The sequence below is a fragment of the Balaenoptera borealis genome (assembly GCF_965194805.1).
Source record: "Balaenoptera borealis genome assembly, chromosome: 11".
Taxonomy (NCBI): Eukaryota; Metazoa; Chordata; class Mammalia; order Artiodactyla; family Balaenopteridae; genus Balaenoptera; species Balaenoptera borealis.
The window spans coordinates 53,998,083-54,023,227 of record NC_138868.1 but is presented as its reverse complement, the minus strand read 5'-3'; the positions used below and the strand labels follow the sequence as shown (position 1 = coordinate 54,023,227).

General features: G+C 53.0%; 1 protein-coding gene across 4 annotated transcripts in view; it reads left to right on the top strand.

Moving 5' to 3' along the window:
* The window catches only part of ARRB1 (arrestin beta 1), an 82,707-nt gene that overhangs the window by 15,654 nt on the left and 41,908 nt on the right, over positions 1–25,145 (top strand). Inside the window, exon 1 of one of the 4 annotated variants that reach the window (XM_082343197.1) lies at positions 21,850–21,984. The exons of the other annotated variants lie outside the window; for them this stretch is intronic. Within the exon in view, the coding sequence (XP_082199323.1) occupies positions 21,980–21,984 (5 nt within the window). The 5' untranslated portion in view covers positions 21,850–21,979. Of the gene's footprint in view, positions 1–21,849; positions 21,985–25,145 lie in introns of those variants that run through there. 4 annotated transcript variants of the gene reach the window in all.

Genomic DNA, 25,145 nt, shown 5'->3' with positions numbered 1-25,145 from the left:
GCGGGCTTTTTATTGCGGTGGCTTCTCTTGTTGCGGAGCACAGGCTCTAGGCGTGCGGGCTTCAGTAGTTGTGCACGTGAGCTCAGTAGTTGTGGCTCGCGGGCTCTAGAGCGCAGGCTCAGTAGTTGTGGCGCACGGGCTTAGCTGCTCCGCGGCATGTGGGATCTTCCCAGACCAGGGCTCGAACCCGTGTCCCCTGCATTGGCAGGCGGATTCTTAACCACTGCGCCACCAGGGAAGTCCAGGGCGCACCCCTTCTGTTAGGATGGAGCCAGTTCTGCTGACTCTGATTCACCTGCACTGTGCTCTGCCTGATGCTGGGCGCTAGGGATGCGGGCTGCTGGGGTGGGGTGGTGGCAGTCAGATGAGCTAAGAGGGTGAAAGTGTTTATCAGCTGTGAAGTACAGCTCCCTGGGAAGGAGGGGCCGTTGTCAACGGAGTAGCCCTTTTGTGGGGAGGGGCAGGGTGGAAGTCTGGACTGTCCTTTCCTGCTCGTGGAGGGGAGGTGGTGGTGGTGGTGGTGAGGAGCCTGGCCGGGTTTGTGTCTGAGAAGAGCTGCCTATGCGGGCTGGGCTGACCTTTCCTGCTCAGAAAGGAAGCCAGGCCAGCAGGGTGCGCTGCTTCCTCCTGCACCTTCGGGGAAGGGTGGCTTAGTGGTGGTTGCCTCCTGTGGCTCCCAATTTCAAACCACAGTGCCCTCTTCAGGGAGGGGAGGGAGGAGGAGACTAGGGCGGGGGCTATGAGGAAAGAACATGGGCTTTGGTGTCAGGCCACGTTTCAGATCCCACCTCTATTGCTTGCTAATGTCTATGACCTTGAGACAGTTATACATAATCTATCTTTTTTTTTTTTTGGCCTCGGCAGTGAAAGCGCGGAGTCCTAACCACTGGACCTCCAGGGAATTCCTTTTTTATATATATATACATATACATTATATATATGTGTATATATAGTCTTTCTGAACCTCAGTTTTCTCATCTTCAAAATGGGGGTTTATCCAGGGAATTCCCTGGAGGTCCAGTGGTTGGGACTCTGCACTTTCACTGCTGGGGGCCGGGTTCGATCCCTGATTGGCGAACTAAGATCCCGCAAGTGGCGTGGTGCGGCCAAAAAATGAAAATGGGGGTGATAATATCTTCCCCCAACACCCCAGTGTTGTGGTAAGCTTAAATGAGATAATGTAGGGCTTAGCATAGTTCCTGGCACACAGTAGGTGCTCAGTAAATGCTGATTGTCCCTCTCTCCTGCCCCATGACCCTCATCAACCTGTCTTCCACTCCATCCTTTACCCATTTGTGAGTGCCCTCAGTTGGACTGCAAGCTCCCTGGCGGCAGGGGTTGTGTTTTGTTTGTCCATCATTATACTCCAGCCCTGGCACAGTACTTTCAATACACCTTGAATTGGTTGGCGAGAAGTTGCACTGGCCCAAAGAAAAGAGCACTAAGTTTTAGCCAGCAACTCACTGCGAACCTACTATGTGCTCCTGCCCGAGGCCTACTGTGTGGTCTCTGCCCTACAGAGCTTGAGTAGCCACTTATAACTTGCTGGGACCCTCTGCACCAGCGGCTTTGTTTTCTTTTCTTCCGAGCACTTAGCACTCATGTAATCAAATCACTCTTTGCTCAGCCTTTAAGATCCGCCTCTCCCCACTGGAACGCAAGGGCCACAGGAGCTGTGTCCCCAGGTCCCAGTGCCTGGCACAGGGCACACGCATACATTTTTGTTGGCTGTCCTTTTTTTTCCCTTCTCTGAGGTCAGGCCTGGTGTCCCTCCCAGCTCAGCCCCTTTCTAGCTGGGACGAATCACCCTGCCTCTGTCAGGTTCAGTTTCCTCATCTTTAAAGTGGGCATAATGTTGGTCCCAAATAATCAAGTGCTCAGCTGTGCCTGGAACAAGGTAAGCAGCCCATCATGTCAGCTCCTATTTTTTAAATGATCTTCAAGGGTCCTTCTGGTTCTGACCTTCAGTGACCTCACTGCCTCTGGCTGGGAGGAGACTGGGGAGAACATTCCATTCCTCGCAGACCCTCTCTGCTGGTCTCACAATGGATTTGGAGCTCTGTTCAAATTGTTTATGTTTCCCGGCAGAGTTTATTACCCAACTGGGCCTTCTGCAATTAATTACAAGCAGAGCAAATAACTTGTCCCTGGGAGGCTGGGCTTGGCATAAACATTTACATCCAGCCAGGGGCCGGCCCAGGGGCTAGGCTCTTTCCTCCAGACTTTGGAACAGAGAAGGATTAGAGGATTAGGGCTGGGAGGGGTGGGATGGGGTGGGGGCCCAAAGAGAGAACTTTGCTTCAACATCTTTTCCTGGACCCCTCCTTAGCCCCTGAGATGCTGGGCGTATCCTTTCTCTTTTACTCCTCCTCTGTACCCTGCCAGTAGAGTCCCTGTTTGCAGATGAGGAAATTGAGGCTCATCTAAATTAAGGAATTTGCCCAAGGACACACAGCTTGCAGGAGTGGCAGGATCTTAGGGTTCACATGGCAGCTGTGTAGAACAATAGACTAGAAAAGAGAGGACAGACGTTAGGAAATCACCGAGGGAGTGTTTGTTTGATCGTTCATTCATTCATCACGTATGTGTCAGGCCCCTGTTGTGTGAAGGGATCGCGAGGAGACAGTGCTGACTGTTAGTGACTGAGCTGAGACTGTGTGTCTCCACACTGAATGCTGGGAACTCCCTCAGGATAGTCCCGTTTACAGGCTAACGTTGGCAGAAAGAGGTTTCCTGGAGGGCTAGGAAGGGGGCGGCTTTCTCTGGGTCTCTAGTGGTCATAACCATCTCATCTTACACAAAGAGGTGCCTCCAATGGAAGTAGTCTTCAACAGGAAGGGGCCTCTAAGGTCAGCCTACTCATCCCAACCTAGAATCTGGAATTCTAGGTCCTCGGGCCCCTGCCTTTGCGCTGAGAAGCCTCAGAGAAGGTTTGGCTCCAGGCTATGCAGCCGGAGGGCATAGTGGGGCCCCTGGCAAAGTGTTTCTTCTAATGCATTTATGTCTGAGAGGGAGGTGACTGGCAGGGGGAACCCTCACTGCTGTCCGGATGCCCCGCCCCTGCCCCGCTGCGGGGCTGTGAGTTTTCTGAAGGCCCTTCCAGCCCAGCAGTTCCTGCTCCCCTCCACAGTCCCGCTGTGCAGATCTCTGGAGCCTCCTGCTGGGGGCCATCTTCCGTCTTTGCAGAGAGAAAAGCTGAGACCAGGGAGGAAAGGGTACCTGTTTTGGACATGGTGTGCCTGGATCCTGGAACACCTGGGCGAGGCAGGAGCTCAGGCCTGAGGCTTCAGGCCTTCTGGCTTCAGGCCCCAGGAGACTGGGGCTCAGCCTGAGCTGTCCACTCCGTGTTGCCAGCTCCCAGCCCAGAGCCTGGAGTGTGATAACTGATGCCCGAGAAAAGTGTGACCTGGGGGGAGGAGTGACTGGCTGATGGGACACATAGGAAGGACACTCTAGCCTGGGAGGCAGGGGGCTTCAGTCCAAGTCACTGTCTCTACCGTGAATGGACCTTAGTGTTGCCTTCTGGGAACTGAGACAGAACAATAGTCCTCACCCACAGGGTCATGGTGAGGATCAAAAGGCAGCAAGTGACTATTCACAGTGGACAAAAAGTGGAAACAAATGGCCCAAATGTCTATCAATGGATGCATGGGTAAACAAATTGTGGTCTATCTATACGGTGGAGTATTATTCAATCATAAAAAGGAATGAAGTACTGACGCATGCTATGACATGGATGAACCTTAGGAACATTGTGTTAAGTGAAAGAAGCCAGACACACAGGTCATGTATTGTATGATTCCATTTATATGAAATGTCCAGAATAGATATGTCCATAGACCCAGAAAGCTGACACTGGTGGTTGCTGGGGGCTGGAAGGGAGGGGAGGGTGGGAGAAGAAACTGCTTAGGAGGAATGGATTTTATTTTATTTTATTATTTTTTTAATTTTAATTTTATTTATTTATTTATTTATTTGGTTGCGTTGGGTCTTCATTGCTACACGCGGGCTTTCTCTAGTTGCATCCAGCGGGGGCTACTCTTCGTTGTGGTGCACAGGCTTCTCATTGCAGTGGTTTCTCTTGTCGCGGAGCTCGGGCTTTAGGCACGCGGGCTCAGTAGTTGTGGCTCACGGGCTCTAGAGCGCAGGCTCAGTAGTTGTGGTGCACAGGCTTAGTTGCTCCGTGGCATGTGGGATCTTCCCGGACCAGGGCTCGAACCCGTGTTCCCTGCATTGGCAGGCGGATCCTTAACCACTGTGCCGCCAGGGAAGTCCCGAGGGACGGATTTTACTGTGGAGTGATGGAACTGTTTTGGATCTAGATAGATGTGGTGGTTTTGCGCAACATTGTGAATGTAATAAATGCTAATTGTTCACTTTAAACTGGTAAATTTTATGTTATGTGAATTTCACCTCAATAAATTATTTTTTTAATTGCTAATAAAAGAAGGCAGCATCGTGAGGAGGAGGTACTGGAAATGAGATACAGGTGCTGGGGTGAGGCTACTGGAGAAAGAACGAGCAGAGCGAGCAGCTCTGACAGGGTAAAGGTGTCCAGTGGGTGGCACTTTGGGAGCCTGGTTAAGACCAGGGGTTCTAGAACAATAATGCCTAGGGGGCAAAGCTGTGTGGCCTTGGGTAGATTATTCAACCCCTCTTTGTTTCAGTTTCCCCATCTGTAAAATGGGAATAGTAAAGTTTTTTATTATGGGAACCTAAATCTTTTGTGATGGAAATCTTAAAAGTTTTCTTGAGGATTAAGCGAGTTAATATTTGTAAAGGGCTTAGAATAGTGCTTGGCACAAAGGAAGTACTGTGTTAAGTGTTAGCTACTGTTATTATCGCTCATTCACACTGTTATTTATTTGTTCATTTACTGAGCACCTCCTCTGAGCCAGGCCACGGGCTGCCTTCTGGGGACACAGCTGTGAGCGTGACTCAGGGCCGGCTCTCAGGAGCTCCCTCACATCCTGGTACCCCCCCTCCCCTTGCCGCCCCTGCAGCTTCAGCTGTTAATGAAAATTGTTCATCGCCTTCTGCTTCTCCAGAGCTGCCTGAGCAGGCACCGTCTCCCCTGGGATCAGACAGGCCTCCTTTTGAAAACTCCCTGGGTTTGTGGGCTGGTGCCTTGGGCTTGGAGGGAGGGCATGCCTGGGTCTCAGTTTCCCTACCTGTCAAGGGAGAGGGCAGGCTGGCTGTGCCCTAGGGTCCTTCTCAGCCTTTTCTGGCCTCCAGACCTCTGAGCCACATAGTTCACTAGCCTATGTTTGGGATGGGCCTGAGGAGTCACATCTGCTGATATTTAATTTATAAAGAACAGGCAGTTGGGCTTCCCTGGTGGCACAGTGGTTAAGAATCCACCTGCCAATGCAGGGGACACGGGTTCGATCCCTGGCCCGGGAAGATTCCACATGCCACGGAGCAACTAAGCCTGTGCACCACAACTACTGAGCCTGCGCTCTAGCGCCCACGAGCCACAGCTACTGAGCCTGCGTGCCACAACTACTGAAGCCCGCATGCCTAGAGCCTGTGCTCCGCAACAAGAGAAGCCACCACAATGAGAAGCCTGCGCCCGGCAACGAAGAGTAGCCCCCGCTCACCTCAACTAGAGAAAGCCTGCGTGCAGCAACGAAGACCCAACACAGTGGGGGGAAAAAAAAAGTAAGCAGTCTTTTGGGGGCTGGCATTTGGGACAGTAGGGGTTGGGGGGATCCTGCCTGAGCTCCAGCCTTCAAGGACTGGGCTTCTCCCCTCTTTCGAGTACAGCCAGCCCCTGTCAGTCTCCCCGCTGACCAATAATCATTCAGGCTGAGTCTGACTGCAGCTCTCCTAGACTGAAACAATCGGATTCTAGCTGCTGCCCCTGCCCACTCTGTAACCCCCTCCATGTGAGCACCTCTTCCACTGCCATCCTCAGTCTGTCACCTCTGCACGGTCATATGCCCCACCCTCTCACTGTGACAACCAACACACACACACATTATCACCTGGCCACTTTCACTCCCATTCACACCCCAGCGAAGTCTTGCTGAGTTCTTGTACCCTCCTCCCACCCTCCAACACCTGCATTCCCCACCTCACACTCCAGCCACCTGCCCATCTCCCTGCCCTGCTCCCCTCCCCGACCCCCGCCCTGATCCCAGCTCAGTCTCCACCTGCTGGCTTCCCTCCCAGATGCTTGTCACAGAGGTTGTCCCAGGGTGAAAGGGCAGAAAAGTCTTTCCAGGAAGGAGCTTGCTGTCTCTCGTCTCCTTTTAAAAACAAACTTACGTCTTGAGTAGCTTGAGTCAGGCCTTCCAGACGTCCTCCCCAGTGGTGGTGGAAGGAGAGACCAACGGGGCAGCTGAACAGGGAGGGCCTGAGGAGGCAGGGAGGGGCAGAGTCAGGCCAGGCCAGGCTCTCTGGGTTCTCAGAAAGCCCCGATATATTCACATCCCCCTTCTTTCTCGCAGACACAGGCACCTCGCTCTCACAGACACGGATCTTGGCCCTGGAGAGCTCGGCACACTGTGATCAGGGAGGCTTTCTTTGCCAGATATTCATTTATTCAGCCCTTCATTCATTCATCGGTCTTGGCTCTGTGCCAGGCCTTGTGCTGAACCCTGGGGACACAGAGTGGGGCGGGACCTGGTCCCTTTGCGAGGGCTGATGAGGGAGGTTGCCGTGTATTCACAGGGACGCAGTACATCTGATATGCGCCATTCATTCATTCCCTCGTTCAGCACATGCTGGCTGAGCACCTGCCTTGTCCCAGACACCATTCTAGCATCGGGGCACCAGCTGTGACCAAAGAGGTGACAAACCTTACCCTCGCCAGGCTGAATTCTAGTGCTGTCATCCTAGAGACAGGAGTGACCAAAGTTCTGAGGGGACATTTGAAAGACCTGACATTTATCGTTCAATAATTATTTTAAAAACACAAAACCCTTCACATCTGGACAAGGAGAAGATAGCTATCATCCATAATCTTATCACTTAGAACATTAAAAAAAAATTTTTTCGGGGTCTTTGCGCTCCTTGCTATTGTGTGTGTATGTGGATGTGTGTGCATGCATGTGCCTGTGTATTCAAACACAACTGTGCTTAAACTGTTCGTGACATTTGGTTAACTGCTTTTTTCCTTCAGCATTTCCCATGTCATTAACTTATCCTAGTATCCGTGTTTGTTAATGACACATAAGAGTTCCTCGTGTGACTGCTCGGCAGTTTATTGAACCATCCACTTGTTTGGCATTTACATTATTTCCAGTTTTTTGCTATTGTAAATAATGCTGGAATGATTAGCTTTGAAGCCATCTGATCACTTCTGGAGGGCAGAATCCTAGAGGTCACAGAGGTCCCAGGCTCGCACACCCCCCCGCCCCTTTCTTGCCCCTCAGGGGCACCTTCTTCCCTGTGGAGGAGAGGAGCTTCTCTCCAGGTAACTCTCAATATGAGCTGTTCGGTTACCTTTTGGGGCATAACCAATCACCCGATAACTTAGTAGCTCAAAACAACAAACATTCATCTCCTTATCTCCTGGTTTCCATGGGTCGGGAATGTGGGAAGAGGTCAGCTGGGCAGTTCTGGCTCAGGGCCTCTCCTGTGGTTGCAGCTGGCATGGGGCTGCAGCAGCTGGGTGCTTCCAACAAGCCCTGGTGATATTATCCCTGGCATCTGGACTCGTCCCTCTCTTTCTCTCTCATGGCTACCTCTCTAATCTGGGCCACCTTCATTTCTCACCGGGGTGAGTAATATCAGCTAAGCACACCGCACTCTCCACGGGCCAGGTATCGTCCCAGGCTCTTGACACACAAGAAGTTGCTCATTTAATCCTCACAGCAACCCAAGATGGCAGGTGCCGTCATGATCTCTCTTCTAGCAAATAAATGGCAGATCCTGGATCTGAACCCCAGGCAGCCTTGTTGTTAATCCTGCCCCTAACTGGTCTCCCTGTGTCCGCTGTAGCCTCTGCCCACCCATTCTCCAGCCAGCGGCCCAAGTGAGCGTATTAAAGTACAGCTACGTCTCATCCATTCCCCACTGTAACCCTGCCACCATCTCATCACAGTGACAGTAAAATCCGACTCCTGACCAAGGCTGCCTGGTGACCAGGGCCTGCTGCCTTGACCCTGCTGGCCTCGCCTACCCATCTCCCTCAGCGCCTTCCTCCCCAAGAGCCTTCCCACTGCAGGTTTTGTTTCCTTTTTGCTTCAATGCAGCATCCCCATCCCAGCCCCCTTCAGAGTCACATTACTACCTCTTCTTCAGCTCCTAGCTCAGATGTCACTTCCTGGGGAAGCCTTGACTTTCTCAGGCTGGTCAGTCACCCATCGTGTGCTCGTGGAGCACTGCCCTTGACAGCCTGTAGCCTGAGAGTCACTGTGTAATGTTTGCTCACTTGTTTGCTGTCTGTCTTGCAGGGCTGTTGTGTTGCACACGTGCAGGGGACATGGTGGTGCCAGTGGGCACTGTGGTCTGTGCCATGCACCCGCCAGAGTTGGGCAACGCAAGGCCCTGCTGTCTTCCCCGCCGGAAGGGAAACTTCAGACAGGCAGGGGCCAGCGCATGGATCTGCTCTGGTCACCGTGTGTCCCTGGTGGCCAACAGCATGTGACACATGATAGGCACTTGATAAATATTTGTTGACTATTATAGAGCTAATATGTGTTCCTGGGTGGCCAGCACCACGCACGTTTATCCCTCAGAACAACCCTTTGGGGTAGGCTCTATTGTAGTCCCCTCTTTTTAGAAGAGGAAACAGGCTGAGGGAGGGGGGAGTCCCTTGACTGGTGTCCTCTAGCGAGTGGAGGTTTCATCTGAGGCAGACTGGTTCGCTGTGATAAAAAAAAAATGAATGAAAGAAGGACCCCTGTATTGCAGCAGCTTAGAGCCAATCATATGAGGGGAAGCTCAGACACAGGTCATCGCAGTGCTGGCAAGGATGTGTGTGGGGAGGGGATTTTTCCTCCAGTCGGGAGAGAGGAAGGAGAGAAAAGGCCCCCAGACAGGAAGTGGATCTGCTCTGGGGCCACTCTCCCCCTTGGGTGCCAGGACTGGCTGCCTTCTCTCCTGACTGCAGCTTCTGTCTCCCAGGCTCTGTACCGTGATGGAGGCCTGAGGAACGAGGGTGCCCGCGGGGCAGGGATGGGGTGGGCATGGGAGTGGCGGTGAGATTCTCTCCCGTGTGCGAAAGTCATACCAGAGGACTTCGTTCTCACCTACTTGGAGGTCTGTCCTTCCTGTCATGCCTCCCCTGGGAGGAAGGTGGGCACAGGAGAGCCCCCACTGTACAGGTGAGGGAGTGGAGAAACCAGGAGACATCAAGGGATTTGTCCAAGTCCCAGAGCCCAGGTCCCTGGAAGCCCCTCAGCCCCTGGCGCTGAGTGTGTGTGTGTGTGTGTGTGTGTGTGTGTGTGTAATGGGGGTGGGGGATGCCCCCAGGAGAAGATGCCTCCCTCTTCCTCAATCCTGACTCCTGTCCCAGCAGCGTGTCCTGTTGAAACTGTGCACCTCAGATTGGGACTCGAACCCACGTCCCGGGACTCGAACCCGGCCAAAACCCTCATTGGGACTCGAACCCATGCTGCCGGGACTCGAACCCGGCCAAAACCTCACTGGGACTCGAACCCACATGCCGGGACTCGAACCCACGTGCCGGGACTCGAACCCAGCCAAAACCCTGGTTGGGACTCGAACCCACGCTGCCAGGACTCAAACCCGGCCAAAATCCAGTCTTCCAACTGAGATCACACACCTGGTTTCAGGACTTAATGAAGCTCAGGTTCTTGATGTCTCACCGCAGAAAGAATTCAGTGAGAGACAAAGTGATAGGTAAGAAGTGGAGTTATTTAGAGACAAACACTCCACAGACAGAGCGTGGGCCATCTCAGAAGGTGAGAAAGGCACCAGGGTATGGGGTTGTCAGTTTTTATAGGGGTGGGTAATTTCATAGGCTAATGAGTGGGAGGAGTATTCCAGCTATTTTGGGGAGTGGTGGGGATTTCCAGGAATTGGGCCACTGCCCACTTTTTGATCCTTATGGTTGGTCTTGGAACTGTCATGGCGCCTGTGGGTGTGTCATTTAGCTTGCTGATGCGTTACAGTGAGCATATACTGAGGCTCAAGGTCTAGTGGAAGTTGACTTGTCTGCCATCTTGGACCCATTTGGTTCTAATCAGTTTCTGTCGTGTCCTTGGGCTATGTCATTCTTTCAGAGATTGTGACCTGCCACCTTCCCTCCTGTTCCACTATCAGAGGAAAATGTCTCCCGTAGGCTTTGTGGACTGGCCCCAAGTGCCTGCCAGTCCCTGGTTGTCGGGGAGTCCAGAGCCACCTCAGTGCCCGCGCTGCCTCCTTTGAATTCCTTGGGTTTCCCACCAGCCTGTGGGCTTTCTAAGGGCTGGGACTGGACTCCCCCATCAGATCAGTTTTGCTGCACAGTATTTTCTGAGTTTGTGCTAACTCTGGTGTTGGAGCCCAGCCCAGCCCAGAGGTTGGGCCCAGGGGCTTGGGGAAGAGCTGGTACCTGAGTGGGTCTTGAAGGAGCTGTAGGAGTGACCATATGGAGTCCACATCCCCTGCCTCCCTGAGCCTCGGCCCCCGTAGGACAGAGCTGGGCGGGCCCCGGTGATGGATGGGGCCTCCCCACCACCCCCATGCCTGGCAGGGCTACCCAGCTTCCAGAGGCTCCAGCCCTGGGCTCCTTCCCAGCCACCCGCCCCTCTGAGGCCCCGGCTTCATTCCCTGTCTCCTTCCCCACAGGTCTCAGTCTGCTGGGGATTCTGTTTTGGTTGGAAAGAGGAGGCGGAGGTGTTTGCGTGTCTGGCTGTTTCCTCCTTTCTCATTCCTCCTCCCTGCCTCCCTCCTGCCTCTCAAGATGTTTCCTCTGCCAGCCTGGCTCCACTCCAGCCTCTCCCCTCCCAGGGCAGACAGCAGCCATCCTCTCCTGCCTGGGGCTTCTACGGGCTGTGGCTTTCCAGAGTGGGCTGTGGCTTTACAGAGTGCGCTCTTTTTTTTTTTTTAATTTTAGAATTCCCTGGAAATTTTTCCAACCGCACAGCCCCTTCATGCATTCTTTTTTTTTTTTTTTTTTTTAACTAATTTATTTATTTATTTTTGGCTGTGTTGGGTTTTCTCTAGTTGCGGCGAGCGGGGGCCACTCTTCATTGCGGTGCGTGGGCCTCTCACTATCGCGGCCTCTCTTGTTACGGAGCACAGGCTCCAGACGCGCAGGTTCAGTAATTGTGGCTCACGGGCCTAGTTGCTCCGCGGCATGTGGGGTCTTCCCAGACCAGGGCTTGAACCCGTGTCCCCTGCATTGGCAGGCAGATTCTCAACCACTGCGCCACCAGGGAAGCCCCAGAGTGTGCTCTTAATGCCTTCCACCCCCAGGAGGGGTCCACAGGGCATGTACTTCAGGGTAGGGGCACACTGCCTCCTCCTTCCTCCACTGTTTAAATCTCCTGGGAGAGGAGGCCAAGGGCCCACTCCAGGGCTGCCTCCTGCTTGGGGTTCGTCCCTTTCCCCCTCTGGGCCTCGGTTTCCTGGGGAGCCTACAGCCAACACGGCCCCTTGGCACAGAGACACATAGCGTGTCTTGTGTTCATTTGGTAGTAGTTTTGTGTTACTTTTCCAAAGGCATTGGGGGGCTGCTCCCCACAACTTGGCAGGGCCCTGGAATGTAGAATTTGTACTACTACTCCTCACATCCCCACCTTTTCAAATATCCAGCCAAGGTCTCATCACTTCCTGGGGACCCTCCCTGGCCCCCCTCTCTGTCTGCCCTCCTGGCAGAGGCTCATAGGGTGAAGCAGACCCATACCCTGGCCTGATGGAGCTCGGTCTGGGCTTTGCCTCCCCATCACCTGCACTGTGCCTGCAGCAGGGCAGATGCTCAGTAAGTATTTGTAGAATGAATGGTTGGAGAGCAGCTAGGGAAGCAGAGGTTGGCATGATGGAGCAATGAGGACAGACAAGACAGACAAGGTGCTGAGGGAGGACTTCTCAGAGGAGGTAGAGCTGACCTGGGGTTTTGAAGGATGGAAAAGAGTTGGACAAATAGGCAGGGTAGGAAGGGCATTCCAGGAAGGAGGAACAGCCTGTGCAAACCCTGAAACAGATGGTGTGTGATCTGGGGCTTAGGGTATGTGTGAGTAAGTGGCTGGAGGGGAGGCTGTAGAGAAGGGCCAGGATATGGGAGGAACCTCCAGTCTGGGGGTGGGCACCCTGGCCTGCTGGAATGATGCCAGCAATTAGCCCCTTCAGTTGGGTCCCAGGTCTTTGGGCTGCAGGCCTGGCCTTGGAGGGCAGGCAGGCCGGTGTGGGGAGGGCCCTGGAGGTTTGCCAAGGCTTGTCAGAGCTTGTCAGGGTTTGGGACTATGTGAATCCAACCCAAGGCTATGGCTCTGCTCCCCTGGGCCGAGCAGGTCGTGGGATTAGAACCTATCAGGGCCAGCTGGTTGAAGCAGGCTTTGTGACAACACGTAAGATAGAACCAGGTTCAGTTGTGGTCTCCGTAATTTCCTGGCTGTGATCCTGGGCAAATCATTGATTTATGCTGCGTTTTCCTCTACAGTAAAGATAATAGAAGCTACCTCTCAAGATTGTTCCAAAAATTAACAAGGTAACTTGTTGTACAGTTGTCCTTTTTCCTCCTTGCTTCCTCTCCCTGTCCTCCCCCACCCTCCTTTCCTTCTTAGCAGAGCTGGCCTTTTGCACTGCGGCCTGAGTATGATTTGAAGGATGCTGGGCAACCTCAGCCCTGATAGCCCACCTGCAATCTCTCCTTCCTGGAGGCCCTGGATTCAGAATGACCTGCTAAATATGCATTCCTTAGGGCAGTGGTTGTGTGTCTCAGCCCACAGCACCAGTATCAGCATCGCCTCTAGAAATGCAGCAGTTAGAAATGCAAATTCCCACTCGGTAGGTGAGAGGCCCACCTCTCACCTACCGAGTGGGAATTCTGGGGGCGGGTGCGCAGCAAGCTGGGTTTCAACAGGCCTCCTGGTGATTCTGACCTAGGCTTAAGTGTGAAAACCACTGCCTGAGGGGACCCGATGCTCAAGGGCCTCTCAGTGGGAGAAGCCTGGCTTTGGGCCTGGAGTCAGAGCACATGGGTGCCCAGGGGGCCGGCTTCAGGGGTGTGTAACCTGTGAAGTCACTCAGGGCCCCAAGTTCAGAAGGATCTGGTTTAATGCGCGTCTGTCTCTGTCTTGAATTCTGAACAAGGGGCCCCACGTTTTCATTTTGCACTTGGGCGCACAGATTATTATAGCTGGTCCTGGGTGCTGGTCCCAGCGTGTTCCCGGTTAGCTGGGTATCCTTGGGGAAGTCGCTTTCTCCTTGAGTCTCACTGTCCTCATCTGTGCAGGGGGGTGATAATCCCCACCTCCTGGAGGGATCGTGAAGATTAAATGTGATGAGTGGGTTCAGCAGCTGGAGTGGGGCCTGGCCCAGGCGAGTGTATAGTGGCTTCCAGAGGCCATGTGCCAGCACTGGGCACACCTCTGGGGATGCCATGGCAGCAGACAGACACTGTCCTTGGCTTAATGGGGCTTCTGGTCTGGAACAGGGACACAGATGGCAAGAGATGCACACTGTGAGAAGTGCTCTGAGGGTGCCTAATGGAGGGATCTGCCCTAGTTGGGGGTCACCAAAGGCTTTCTGAGAAAGTGCCAAATGAGCAAAAATCTGAGCTGGAGTAAATGTGAACTTGGTGTGGGGCTGGACAGCATTGTCCAGATGGAGGCAACAGCATTACGGGTGGTATTTTCATAGTTATTTATTTTTTTATTTATTAATAAATTTATTTATTTTATTTATTTTATTTTTGGCTGTGTTGGGTCTTTGTTGTTGCGTGCGGGCTTTCTCTAGTTGCGGCAAGCAGGGGCTACTCTTCGTTGCAGTGCGCAGGGTTCTCATTGTGGTGGCTTCTCTTGTTGCGGAGCATGGGCTCTAGGCATGTGGGCTCAGTAGTTGTGGCGTGCAGGCTCAGTAGTTGTGGCGCACGGGCTTAGTTGCTTCGTGGCATGTGGGATCTTCCCAGACCAGGGTTCGAACCTGTGACCCCTGCATTGGCAGGCAGATTCTTAACCACTGCGCCACCAGGGAAGTCCCTTCATAGTTATTAATAACAGATCTCTGGGAAGGCTGAGGTGAGGTGAGGTGCGAGGGCCTGGAGGGAGGAGATGGGCCACAGGGGCCGCAGGTGGGTCAGGAGGCTGCGTTGGGGCCTCAGCATCCAGTCTGGGTTCCTTCCCTTCAAAAAGGCCTTAGACCGCAATAATTTGGAATAGAAACGGACCCTTGCCCAGAGGCCTCCTGGAGCAGGATAGGAACATGGCTTTGCTAGCTGGTGCCACAGGCAAGTTCTTCACCCTCTGGAAAACTTGGACTTCTCTTCAGCACATGGGCCTCCTAATCCCCTCTGGGTGGGTGGTGGTGACGGTCAAGTGAGATGAGTGCACGGAAGCCCCAGCACAGCGCCACCTGCAGGAAGTGCTCGGTATGAAGAGTCGATTCCTGTTTCCCTCTGTTGAAGTGGGAGTGGGAGCCCAGGTTTTGATCAGGAGTCCCTCTAGCCCAGGCTAGCTCCCTTGGGGGAATCCTTTCTTTCACTGTAAGGCAAATGAGGCTGACAAGCCCTTTCCTAGAGATGATCAAGGACTGACCAGCATTGGGGGCCCAGAAGCAGTGGCTTTGGAGACAGCTGAGTGCCCACCTCTCCAGGTGCTTCCCCAGGTTAAATTAAACCCACCAGCTATGTCACAGAGAGGGGGTGAACTCCCCCATGGGCGTCCTGAGTCCAGCCCCTGCTCTCTCAATGGTGAGAACAACTTTCATTTATCGCAGGCCTCACTGTACCGGGTGCTTCTCATGCATTCATGGAGAAAGGCACTATTATTCCTATTTTAGAGGTGAGGATCAGAACAACTCTCTCCTTGCCCAAGGTCACCCAGCTAGTGAGTGGCAGACCCCAAAGCCTTACCTACTGCCCCAAATTGGCTCCCATAGTGACACACCGTGGAGCCGGGGGCAAGTCCAGACCTTTCTGGGCCTCAGTATCACCATGTGTGCCCTGAGAGGCGGGACTCGACATTCTTCAAGGCCCCTTCAGCTCCAGTGTCGTAGGGTCTGTGTATCTGGGAGGGCCCGTCCCCTGGGGAGTTCCGCCACCACACCTCCAGGCTGCTATTGTCTTTACTGTGTAGAAAATGACCAGCTTACCCAGGCCCTCTCAGCTCCAGCCTCCCAGGCCTGCCATCTAGGGCTGACCCCTGGCCCTGCTCCCTCTCTCTTAACCCCCAAGTAGGAGCAGGAATGGCCAGGACCCATGGTTTCTGCACCACAAGTGGTCTGGGGCTGGGGTGGGGGGCAGTGAGGGCAGAACCCTGTGGGAGATTCCAAAGTGGGAAAGAGTTTGATGGCTCCAGGGAACTGACCAAGGTCAGTGTGGCTGGAAGATATGGAGGTGGAGGAGACTGTGGTGGAGGGGAGGTTGGAGGGGTGAGTAGGAGCCAGATTGCGAAGGGCTTGTGGGCAGCAGTTAAAGAGCTTGAGGCAGAGAAAGGACTTGATCAGGTCTGTCTAGAATGACTGAGAAAATGCCAGCGACAGTTAACACAGTGTCAGGCACGGAGCATTCAAAGCCGTTCATTATGGTTTGATGCTTTTCATTATATCGATCATTATGAATACCCAGATTCCACTCTTACCAGCTGTGAGAACTTGGGCCAGTCACTAACCCCTGGGACCTCGTTTTTCACACCAGTAATGCAGGAAGAAGGGTAAGGAGCCTTCCTCCCAGGGATTTTATCAGGATCAAAGAGAGAGAATGGGGGGATTTCATCTCATCTCCGTTAATCCTGAAAACACTCAGCCCCCTGAGCCCAGCTGTACAGCCAGGGCCCTTCCTCTGTGTCACATGCATCCCTGCTTCCCAGTTTGGGGCAGAGTAGGACTCAGCCACTGGCTCCAGAAGCCCCCAGCCACAATACAGCCCCTTTCAGGCAGGACTTCACCTTCCCCAGATCCCTTCTCTGTCCTCAACCTCGGTCCTACAAGCAGCAGACCTCTTCCTCCTCCTCAGACTCTCCCCTAGCCTTGAAGCCCTGGCCAAGGGGCTCCCAGCCTTAAGAACTCGTGGAGATTCCCAGTAAGCCAGTGTGGTGTGGAGGGGAGTGTGCAGAACCTGAGAACATCACGTGCCTTCTCTGAGCCTCACTTTCCTCATCTGCAAAATGGGAATGGAAATACCTACTTTATTAGTCTCCTATTGCTCCTGTAACAAATTACCACAAATTTAGTGGCCAAATACAACACACAATACATTCTCTTATAGTTCTGGATGTCAGAGTCCTAACATAGGTTGGCAGGGCTGCGTTCCTTCTGGAGGCTCTAAGGGAGAATCCATTCCTTTACCTTTTCTAGCTTCTGGAAGTTGCCTGCATTTCTTGGCTCCTGGCCCCATCCTCCATCTCAAAGCCGTCAGCACAACATCTTCCAATTTCTCTCTCAGTGCTTCCGTCGTCCTCACATCGCCTTTTCTCTCTCTGGCCCTCCTGCCTCCTGCTTATCAGGACCTTCATGATTGCACTGGGTCCGCCCAGATAATGCAGGGTTATCTCCCCATCTCCAGATCCTTAACTAACATCGCATCTGCAAAGTTCCTTTTACCACATAAGGTAACAGATTCACCGTTCCAAGGATTAGGATGTGAGCATCTCAGGGGGTCATGATTCAGCCTGTCACACACTCCTTGCAGGGTGGTTGTGAGGATTAAATAAGACAAGAAATGTGAAAGCCTCAAACAGTACCTGGGACGTGGCAGTCAGTCCCTCGGCACATTTTCTTTTTGTCCTCTCTCTGGCCCTTTGTCTCCCCATCCATAAAAAGAGGCCTATTCTAGCTCTAGCAGTTGGATCCCACCTTATCTGGAGCGTGTCATATGGTCAGGCAGACCATGCCCTTAGCACGGGATTCATAGGAAGCAGCAGAATTGAGCCCAGGATGCCCCCAGCGGCCCTCGGAAAAGCCCCCCTTCTCCTCCTCCCTCTTGGGGGTAGGCCTGCTGTTAGTTCCTGGCCAGCCGAGCATTTCCCATCATTCCCAGGGATGGCTGATGGGAAAGGCTGAGCTCACTGCTCCCTGGGGAGGGCGAGGGGTGGAGGGAGGAGAGGGAGAGGCTGGCGGCAGCTGCTTCAAGAGGCAGGGAGAGGAGAGGCCAGGAGAGGAGATTTACAGTGGGAGAGGTGGAGGTTATCAGCGCTCAGGGTGAGTGGGAGGGGGTGAGGCAGGGCCTCTAAGCTGGGCCTTGGAGAATGGTCAGCTCTTCCTTGGCATTCTCAGCCCAGCCCTGGCCATGCTGCTCTGTCCCTCTGTCCCTTCTGAGAGGCCCAGGGGTCTGGAAGAGTGTGTATGTGCGCTGGGGATGGGAGGGGGGTGTCACAGGCCAGCAGGGGCTGGAAGTGAGAGATTGCTGCCAGAGAGGAGTACCGTCCCATCTCAGCCAGCACACATGGCCCGCCCAGGAACCAGTCACCATGTGCCCTTTGGCTCATCATCTGCCTTCACTGTACCCTACTTTTCTTATTTGCATGTGTGTGGGGGGAGGGAGGGGGGAGGTAATAACACCATTACCGGATTTGAGAGAATCAAGTGAGATAGTGACTTTGCAGCGTATACTCTGCTATATAAGGATGTGTGAGTCCACGCTTATGCACGTCACTTTGATGTTCTCTCTTCTGCACCTTGACTACCTGGCAAACTTAATCACCCTTCAAGTCCCAGCTCAGATGTCGCCTGCTCTGTGTAACTCCCTCAGGAGCCCGTTGTCCATCTGGGAAGAATGGAGCTGCTCCCGCCCCCGAGTTGTCCTCTTTATAACCCTCTCTCGGTGCCTTTTGCAGGATAGCTGTTGGTTTGTGCATCTGTCTCCCCAGCCATATGTGGGCAGTGCAATTCACCTCAGATCCCTCTGCTTCTCAAGGTCCCAGTGGTTGTGGTAGAACAGAGGCAGGATGATAAAGGCCTGGGGGAGCTGGCCTCCTGGCCTGGGCAAGGTCCGCACTTGGCAGTCCAGCCCTTAGAATCGAGCAGATCCCAATGATGGACTCAGTCAGATTCAGAGACCCCACTCAAAGCAGGTGGGCAGTCATCCAGGTACAAGAACCCTTCACTTTCTGTGATGCAAATGCTCATGCCCGCTGCCCAGGACCTCCTGCGCATGATCAGGACACCAAGGGGGACATGTTGGTAATGAGGTTTCCTGATGAGGGTGAAACCTGAGCCAAGGGATGGGGAGAGTGTTTCGGGAGGGGCTGTCTAGGCCCTGAAGAGTGTATTCCATAAGCTCATCCACCACTCTCCAGGGACCCCCAGGAGGCCCATATCCCAGTGCCTCAGGCCCACTAGGTACACAGAGAGGGCCAAATAAATGTTGGGGGATTTGGCCTCCCACTCCTTGCTATGTGTTCTCACCTGTGATTATTTGTCTCCCCCGCATCTCTCCAGGGTCCTGTATAGCCTTGTTCATCCTGGCACTTCCGGTGCCTCTCAGTGCCCTAATCCTACCGTATATTGAACTTGGATTATGTTCCAGGCCTAGGCAGACATCAGCCCATTCATTCCCCTCCACACCCTGGAGGTGGTCATATGATCCCACAAACCAGGTGAGGACAGGTGAGGTGAGGAGCCATTAAGTGCCAGGGTAGAGATCTGGACCCTGTTCCCAGTTGCTCTTTTCCATTTCCTTCACCGTTTGCATGGTCTCTCTGAGGTTCGAGGAAAGATGGCCTGAGCGTCTCGGTTGGGGCAGGTGGAGCTGGTACTGAGTTGTCACTTCAGACAGTTTGGTAGCTAAGGCCCAGCGCTGTTCCTCCCGGCAGTTTTCTCACACCCCGCCCCCGCCCCCAAATCCGTGTGAGGAGCAGGTGGAAGGTAGATTGCCAAGCCCCAGGGTGTGCTTTGGCGAGAGGTTCAGAGATGCCCTGGAATGCCCTTCCCTGCTCGCTGTCTCACTGAAGGCGGCTGCTCTTGGCTGGCTTCACTGTGCTCACCTCATCTGCAAGCCTGTATGTTTCTGGAAGTAATGGAAATGTATTTCTTAAAAATGCTCGATAATTCAGCCTTGTCAGCCTTAGTCTCTGCCCAGCACTCTGGCCTCCCAGGAACTCCTCATACCCATCACCTCCTCTCAGCGGCCCAGGCCCATACGAGGTGACTTGACCCTCACGGAGAGCTGGTGAACCCGCTGAACCCTGTCCAGCAGGGACCTGCCCAGGGCCACCCAGCGAGTCTGTTTCTTGGGGGATGGTGGTGACGGTTAGTATTTTCACCACTTACAGAGTTCTAACTGTGTGCCAGGGCCTCACTGAACACTGTAGATGGCTGAAGTGCAGGCTGATGCAGCAGCAGGCCTGCCTCACCCCAGCCCTTAACTCCTTTGTGTTGCACCTTGTCTGAGCCGAGCACAGTCCCTGCAGCTCCCATCCTGGGGGGCAAACCCCCGCTGGATTACGCCCACCAAGGAGGTGTATGAGATAGGTACCCTCAGCCTGGAGGCTCAGTGAAGCCCCCTGAGGGAATAATGCCTCTTTTTTCCCCTTCAGTTGTCCTCAAGATTAAACAGGAGGAATAGGTCAAATACTTAGCATATGACAAATAAATGATAAATCTTAAAATAATAGTTATTGTGGTTTTGTGGGTTTGTTTTCTAAAGTTTAATAAAACTACTCAAAGTTTCAGAAGAAAACTATGATTTTGAGATGACTGACAAGCACATATTGTACATTTGTAATATTCCTCTTTCAGAGAACCTTTTACATCGGAACTATACCACAGGATGTCCAATAATGAAAGTATTTGGTTTGGAACACACTTAGGATAAATTGTATCTTTCAACAGTATCTCATTCTTGTAAAACCCAGAAGCGTCGTTACTATATTTTTACTTCCTAATTTATCAGGCATTTGGTTTGAACTGCTTACATTTCTTATTTCTACTCTGTGACTTTGAGCAAGTTACTTAATTTCGCTTTGTTTCCTCATATATAGAGTGGCGATAATAAGAGTATCTACCTTACAGGGTTCTTGTGAGGATAAATGAGTTAAATACTGTGTTTAGAATAGTGCCTGACACTTAATAAACATCATTTATAATAATAATTATTATTACTATTTCTTAATAAGAAAATACACCCAGATTAGTTACCAAATCTGGTCAGGTTGCCTTTCAGTGACTAAGCCCAGGCCCCTGGGCTTCCTGCTCGGTTTCTGCCTCGTGCGACTAGCCCCCAGGGCCCCGGGTGAGGCTGAGCTCATAAAAAGTGTCGGCAAAGCACTTTGTGGATCAATGCTAACTAATAGCAGCTCCCTGGAGCTGGCGCATGTAGGGAAGACTCTCGTGGAGGCAGCTTGAACCAGGCTCAGGGGCGGCCCCTGGGGAAGGCCAGTGATGTCCTCAAGGCGGGACCTGGGAAGGGCCCTGCCTTCCCTCCTCCCTGTCGCCTCCTGCCACTTTAACCAGCAGTGGGTGCTGACAAAGTTTGGAGATGGGTGGGGGGTGTTAGTGGCCACACGGGGAAGAGGTTTGCCCATTTAGTGACAGAGTCAGGAGCAGAGACCCATCTAGCCCACACACCCGGTCACTTCCAGGCCAGAGCTGGGTGCACGGCCTGTCCTGGGCATCCTCTTGTCAGGGATCTCCCAGTCATCCCTATTGCTGTCTCTCAAGAGGTCAACATTCCTGGCTGACAAAGACAGCTGCTGGCCTTTGCCCAGACACATGCCTGTCTTAAGAATGGTAAAGCAGCTTCTGTTCAGTTGCGGGCATGAATGGGAAGTTGGCATGGGACCTTGTGCAAGGGAGGTTGTGGGCAAGACTTCCCCTAGTTCTGCCCCAGGGGGAAGTCCTTCTTTGAGCCTCAGACAGAACTGAAGTCTGTTTTGGGAACTGCTGAGGAGGCAGCAGACAGGAATGTGCCCTCTGGGAGCTCATGGTCTGATGGAGGGGGCATGGTCCTATTCTCCAGGAGAGAGACTCCGGTCTGCTGGTGGGGGCAGGGAGGGGGGATGTGGCTCCTGTTTCCTGGGACTTCCGATCCAGTGGAGGGGACATAGCCCTCTTGTCCTCTAGTAGCTCCTTGTCTGAGGAAGGAAGCATGAACTTTGTCTGCAGCAGCCTACTATCTGATGGAGAAGTCATGGCCACTTCGCTCAGGGAATTCTTATCTGATAGAGGAGATATGACCTCTGCCCTCAGGAAGGCCCCCTGTCTCCCTGTTTGATGGGGGAGGCTCATCTCCTTCTCTCACTTAAGAAGCCCCATTTGATGGCCTCTGCCTTTGCTCCCTGCCTCCCTGGCCTGATTCATGGGGAGCTCTGGTCTACAGGCAATAGCCACAGAGAGCTGGGCAGAGTAAGGGGCTAAGCTGCCGTGGGGCAGGGCGGAAGGGAAGAAGGGGGCGCTTTAGAGGGGCTCCCGTAGCGAGTAAGGGTGACAGGAAAGGCTTCCCAGTCGAGGTGCCTTTATGGAACAGTCTGATGGAAGGAGGCGCCTGGCTGTGATGAGTACCCACTGGGGATCAGGGGGTGCTCCTCCAGGCTGGGAAGGGTAACGTGAGCCTGTCTCCACGCAGGCCAAACTGCTGGAGTGGAAAGGGTCCCTGGAGACTCTCACCTTCTGCCTGTCCGTGCACAGGCCGAGTACTGCCAGCCCAGAGACATCCGCCCTCCAAGGCCTGAGAAGCCCAGAGGAGGAGAGGAAACAGGACGCGTATCAGGAACGCCTTTTCCTTTTGTTTGTAACTAACCCCCTCACTCGGGGCTGGGGAGAGCTGATTCTGCAGGGCCTGCCCTGGCCTGACTGCTGCTGCCCGCAGCCCCCAGCACTGGGTCTTCCACGGCCTCCCTCCTTCCCACACAGCCCCCCACCCCGCCTCAGCTACTGCTCCTGGGCTGGTCCCTTAATTTCACCGAGACTCAGGGCTCTCATCTGTAAAATGGGGTAAGACTTCCTATCTGCCTCATAAGGAAGTTTGTTTTTTCCTTTCTTTATAGGATTTACATAATTTATTCCTTTATCCATGAGATGTGCCTGGAGCACTTCCTGTGTGCTGACCTCTGGGGTGGGCAGGGGCAGAGAGTGTAGGCGAGGAACAGGTGCGGGCAGACAGGAAGTCTGTTTGGGACTTGTGTGAGGAGTCTGGGGACATCCGAGTACACATGTCCCAAGGCTAGTGGGTATGGGGTCAGAGAGGGTCTGGCTGGAGATGGAGGTTTGGCTTACCAGCATCTGGTGGCAGCTAAAGGGGCCAGGTGGGTGGGGTCACCAAGGAAGCTGCCTGTCATGGGTCCTGGGAAGGGGTGGAGGCCAGGCCCTGGAGGCCACAGGGAGCCGGGCTCTGCTCTGGAGCCTACAGACAGCTGGGCACAGGGCAGGGATGGGGGACCACTGAGTCAGGGCTCCAGTGGCTAAGAGGAACGGGCCTGGGATGGGGTCACAGGATGGTGCTCCTGGGGGGGTGTCGAGACCTTCGCTTTGGCAAGCTGGGTGCGGGGGTGTGTGGGAAGGATGGTCCTTGGGTTGAGGAGACAGTAAATTATGGCAGAGGTGCTCAGACATCAAAAGAAGGTGGTCAGGCAGATTGGCATTCTCTTTTTGTTTTGGCCGCACCGTGTGGCATGCAGGATCTTAGTTCCCCGACCAGAGATCGAACCCGTGTCCCCTGCAGTGGAAGCGCGGAGTCTTAACCACTGGACCGCCAGGGAAGTCCCGGATTGGCATTCTCTTATTCTCATGATTTCAGTTAGTCTTCTGCTGGCTAGAGGGCTGCTGTGGGAGCACGTGTGTTTACGTGGTGTGTGTATGGTGTACGTCGGGGGAGCTGTAGGTGAGATGTGTGTGGGGTGTGTGATGCAGGTGTGCGCATGGAGTGTGCTTAGTATTTGTGTGTGTGGTCTGTGTATGTGGTGTGTATAAGTGTAAGTGGTATATATGTGGTGTGAGATGTGAAGCATACGTGGTATGTGTGTGGTGCAAGTGTGCACGATGTGTGTGGTGTGGTATGTGGTGTGTTTCGTACATGTGTGGTGTGTGTTGTGCCTATAGGTACATGTGTAGGGCGTGTAGGGTATGTGTGGTGTGTGTTGTGTGTGTGTGGTGTTTGTGGGTATGTGTCAGGTGTGTGTGTCTCTGTGTGTGTGCATGGTGTGTGTGTGTGTGTGAGGTGTGTAGAGTTTGTGACTGCATACAGCAGGCTGGTGCTGAGCCATTTGCCTGGGCTGGAAACTTAGAAGCATCCACCAGGCTTCCGAATTTCCCTTCTCTATTTAGGGTCACATCCAATCGTCCACTGGTAACAGCTGGCTATCCAGAAAAAAAAGGGGGGGTGGGGTTGTAGTATTTGCCGATTTCTGTGGTGTAAATTCTTCCACCGAGGATTTCACCCTACTAACGTCATGTCATTGAACATGGAGTTGGGAAGAGATGCACAGTAGGGCACCATCTTTATAGTGAAATTTAGTAAAAAAATAGTAAGTGATAAGTTTTGAGTATGTATTCCCTTTGTTTTTCTTAAATGAGTGTTGATAGTTTTTTTTAAATAAATTTATTTATTTATTTTATTTTTGACTGCGTTGGGTCTTCGTTGCTGCGCATGGGCTTTCTCTAGTTGTGGCGAGCGGGGGCTACTCTTCGTTGCGGTGCATGGGCTTCTCATTGCGGTGGCTTCTCTTGTTGCGGAGCATGGGCTGTAGGCACATGGGCTTCAGTAGTTGTGGCGCAGGGTTCAGTAGTTGTGGCTTGCGGGCTCTAGAGTGAGGGCTCAGTAGTTGTGGCGCATGGGCTTAGTTGCTCCGCAGTATGTGGGATCTTCCCGGACCAGGGCTTGAACCCATGTCCCCTGCATTGGCAGGCGGATTCTTAACCACTGCACCACCAGGGAAGCCCTCCCTTTGTTTTTATTTTTTTACTTTAAAAAAATTTTTATTTATTTATTTATTTATTTTTGGCTGCATTGGGTCTTTTTTGCTGCATGAGGGTTTTCTCTAGTTGCGGCGAGTGGTGGCTACTCTTCATTGCGGTGGCCTCTTTTTGCAGAGCACGGGCTAGATCTAGGCATGTGGGCTTCAGTAGCTGTGGCACTAGGGCTCAGTAGTTGTGGCTCGCAGGCTCTAGAGCACAGGCTCAGTAGTTGTGGCGCATGGGCTTAGTTGCTCCGCAGTATGTGGGATCTTCCCGGACCAGGGCTCAAACCCGTGTCCCCTGCATTGGCAGGCAGATTCTTAACCACTGCACTACCAGGGAAGTCCCTCTCCCTTTGTTTTTAATATAATTTATTTAATTGTGATTTTGGATCAGGATTTCTCACCATCAGCACTGTTAACATTTGGGCTCGAGGTTTTTTGTTGGGAGCAGGGAGGGGGCTGGCCTACACATTGTGCAGGCAGCACCCGTGACCTCCGCCCACTAGATGCCAGTAGCAGCCCTCCCCCAAGTCGTGATCACCCAAATGTCTCTAGACATTGCCAAATGTCCCCCAGGGGGCTGATTTACCCCAGTAGACAGCCATTTCACCCCCAGTAGAGAGCCATTGGCAATGGCTGTGTTTAACAACTAGCTCACAAAATTCCTACAAGTGTGACAGTCGGCTCTATGAGCCTGTACAAGCCAGCTCCAGCACATCATGGGCACTGTATCTAGCTAAATTTAAGACATGGGTTTTTCTCCCCAAAATTCTTTCTCAAGAAAGAGCCACTACCCTAGGCCATACCTTTCAATCTGGACAGAGCTCCTGACCACAGAGGGCTCTCAGCCCCTGACTGGTCCCCAGAGTGGTTGAAGCAAAGTTGGAGATGCACTGCCCTACTGATCTGTTCTGATATTTTATGAAATGTGACAATGGAGAAAAAAGTAACACTTCTGAATTAATATCTTATTTTATTATATGTTCTTCTGTATCCCTAAAAGTTTATACGTGCAAATTGGCAAAAACAAAAACAAAAAAACCATACACACAGACACACACACACACACACACACACACACACACACACCCAAGCAAGTAAAACTTTAAATAAAGTCTTCCCACTGGGAAAACCATGGCTGCCGCGTGTCTGGGGCTGCCCTGTGTGTAACGTGCTCCTGCTGAGGCTGCACACACCCGT